This window comes from Pygoscelis adeliae, unplaced genomic scaffold, assembly GCF_000699105.1.
Source record: "Pygoscelis adeliae isolate BGI_AS28 unplaced genomic scaffold, ASM69910v1 Scaffold108, whole genome shotgun sequence".
Lineage (NCBI taxonomy): Eukaryota > Metazoa > Chordata > Aves > Sphenisciformes > Spheniscidae > Pygoscelis > Pygoscelis adeliae.
The window spans coordinates 4,414,699-4,417,590 of NW_008825498.1; the positions used below are offsets into that span (position 1 = coordinate 4,414,699).

The following is a 2,892-nucleotide window of genomic DNA, read 5'->3' on the forward strand; positions in this document are numbered from 1 at the left end:
ACATTGATTAACAGAAGTATATTTACTTTGCAGGAGGTGTTCACAATGGAGAATATGTCCCCTGGCTGTACTGCTATGACCCTGTGATGGATGTCTGGGCCCGAAAACAGGACATGAACACAAAGCGAGCAATCCACACTTTGGCTGTAATGAATGATCGACTGTATGCAATTGGAGGAAACCATTTGAAAGGTCACATTTTTAATAGCGAAAAACATTCCAGTGTCCCCCATCTCCTGCTAAAGAATATTTTTGTTCGACAGTCATTGTTAAATACATTAAAAACCAGGCAACACAATTTAACAGGACACTTGAGCCAGCAATTTTAAAAACATTTTATGCAAATTATTTTAAAATTATAACAGTACATTAAATATATGAGTAATGAATGCTTTAGATAATAAAAATGGGAGCTTCCATTACTCAAAGGCATGGACAATTTGTCATTACCAAGAATCCAATGAAACAAACAGATTATTCTTTGACCCGAAAGTACCAGCAATATTTTCCTCTGTAAATCATTTTCCAAAATGTGCAGTTAGAGAGAGCTTTATTCGGAGCAACACACAAAAACAAGCTCCTGATTTAATGAAGAAAAAAAAAAAGCCTCCAGCCATTAAATATTAGGACTAGGCTCTTTAGATCCCTTTTTAGTATTAAATGTAGCTTGTTAATTATAATTCCTTTTAGAGGTCTCTTGTTTTCATCTTTTGAAAAGGTCTCATATTAAAATAACTACTGCTTAGGCATCTGGTAATTTTGTCTTAATACCTACATGCCGTTGCTATTACTGCTAAAGAGATTCTGCTTAATCCAGCCACTTAGACAAAAAGCACAGCTCCTGCTCCTTTGTCCCCTGACAATATTTGTCCGTTTATATTCCCTTTTTTTTTCCTTTCTCCTTTCTTGCTTAAAAAGAAAAAAAAAAGCCTCACAACAACAAAAGAGAAAATTGTAATGCAAAAGAAAAAGTGATGTTAACTGCCAGTAGCACCAGGCCACGTGCCTGAATGACTGTGGCACCCACGTCTCTGGGAAGCTCTGAAGCCACATGCTGCTTTTGAAGATCTGAATGCCTGTGGAGCATGTAGGGGACAAAGTCTCAGATGTGAATTTTCCCTGGTAAATAGTACTGGTGCATAATCCCCTGCAGCCAGGTGCAGGGCTGCTGTGCCTCCGCTCCTCACCCCCAGTTGTGATGGGTGTTCCTGGACTGGACTTCACAGGGTGAAGGGGGTAAAAGCTGCCTGCCCACGTGCACCTGCAAATTTTGTAGAGGTTGCAGAGCTCCACAGTGTTGGCTTTTTCTCCTACTAAAGTAGAAGTCAACATGTCATACACCTCCTATAGCTAAAGCACATGCTTTGGTTTGAATTGCTTCCAGCCTGCCGCCTTCTTTTTTTCACCCAGTTTCACCTACCATCCTCTGGGAAAGAAGGAACTTATAATAAACATTGCATTTTCGCCTCTACAACTGTTGCCCTAGGTGCCTTTATTACGTATTAATTGCTCTCTGTTGTGAGAGATATTTAACATCCAGGCTTCTGGAAAGCCGGCTTTTTGGAAAACTGGTTTCTTCTGTACAGTGAAACAAAAGGAGGAACTGCAAGGAAAGGGAGGAGGGAGGGGACTGAAGTGCGGATGAAATGCTACAAATTCTCCACCGGGGGGGCGAGGGGAATAGCAGGGCTCCATGGCAAAGCCCTCCTTTGTGAAGCTGGGTCTGTATACTAGTGTCAGCAGTGCATTTATCGCATCACAGCTAGTCATGTGCATACTGCGGTTTATTACGGAGCTTTTGACAGATTCTGGGCGCACTGCAGTGGCCTTTCTATGGCCCCTTGAAAACTTTACAGCAACGAAAAATTATTTCATCACAGCCATTCATTCCTGACATAAATAATGCTCGTACAAGCAGCGTCATTGTGAAGTACCAATATCACCAAATGCCCTTTTCCAGAAAATCTTAACTTCTCTTTTCTATCATACCTTGATGGCAAAGACAGTAGGGTCAGGTAAAGCATCGCAGCATATTAAGAAAGCCATAATTTTACTGTGGTGCTCTGATAAAGAAGGTAGTTTGACATAGGGAAACATCTAAATATTGGAGCAGGAGCCCGGACTCCTGGGTTCTAAGTCTGTGTTCAGCTCACTTAATTGATACTAACTGATACAGCTTGAGAGTCTTGAGCTGAGACCCATCTGCCCTTTGGTGGTTACAAAGCAGCAGTCGCATGGAGCCTTTTTCGGTCTGTCAGGGAAGGATGGGACCACCGGTTTTTTTGGTTACATTTTCTGTCGCCTTAAAGACTTAGTCACATCACAGCTGCGTGCTTAGGGTACACCTTAAATCGGCTTGAAAATTGAAACTGGTCCTGAACTTCACATCAGTCGTGCTAAGACGACTGGAGACACTGAATGGAGTTCAATCCAGTTGGCGGCCGCTCACGAGCGGTGTTCCCCAGGGCTCAGGTTTGGGGCCAGTTCTGTTCAATATCTTTATCAATGATCTGGATGAGGGGATCGAGTGCTCCCTCAGTAAGTTTGCAGATGACACCAAGTTGGGTGGGAGTGTTGATCTGCTTGAGGGTAGGAAGGCTCTGCAGGGGGACCCGGACAGGCTGGATCGATGGGCCCAGGCCAACTGTATGAGGTTCAACAAGGCCAAGTGCCGGGTCCTGCACTTCGGCCACAACAACCCCATGCAGCGCTACAGGCTTGGGGAAGAGTGGCTGGAAAGCTGCCTGTTGGAAAAGGACCTGGGGGTGCTGGTTGACAGCCGGCTAAACACGAGGCGGCAGTGTGCCCAGGTGGCCAAGAAGGCCAATGGCATCCTGGCCTGTATCAGAAATAGTGTGGCCAGCAGGAGCAGGGAAGTGATCGTGCCCCTGT

General features: G+C 44.4%; 1 protein-coding gene across 1 annotated transcript in view; it reads left to right on the forward strand.

Annotated features, from left to right (window-relative positions):
• The window catches only part of KLHL14 (kelch-like family member 14), a gene marked incomplete at its 5' end in the record, with an annotated part of 64,360 nt that overhangs the window by 59,614 nt on the left and 1,854 nt on the right, over positions 1 to 2,892 (forward strand). The window contains 1 exon segment of the mRNA XM_009331472.1: positions 34 to 192. Within this exon segment, the coding sequence (XP_009329747.1) occupies positions 34 to 192 (159 nt within the window).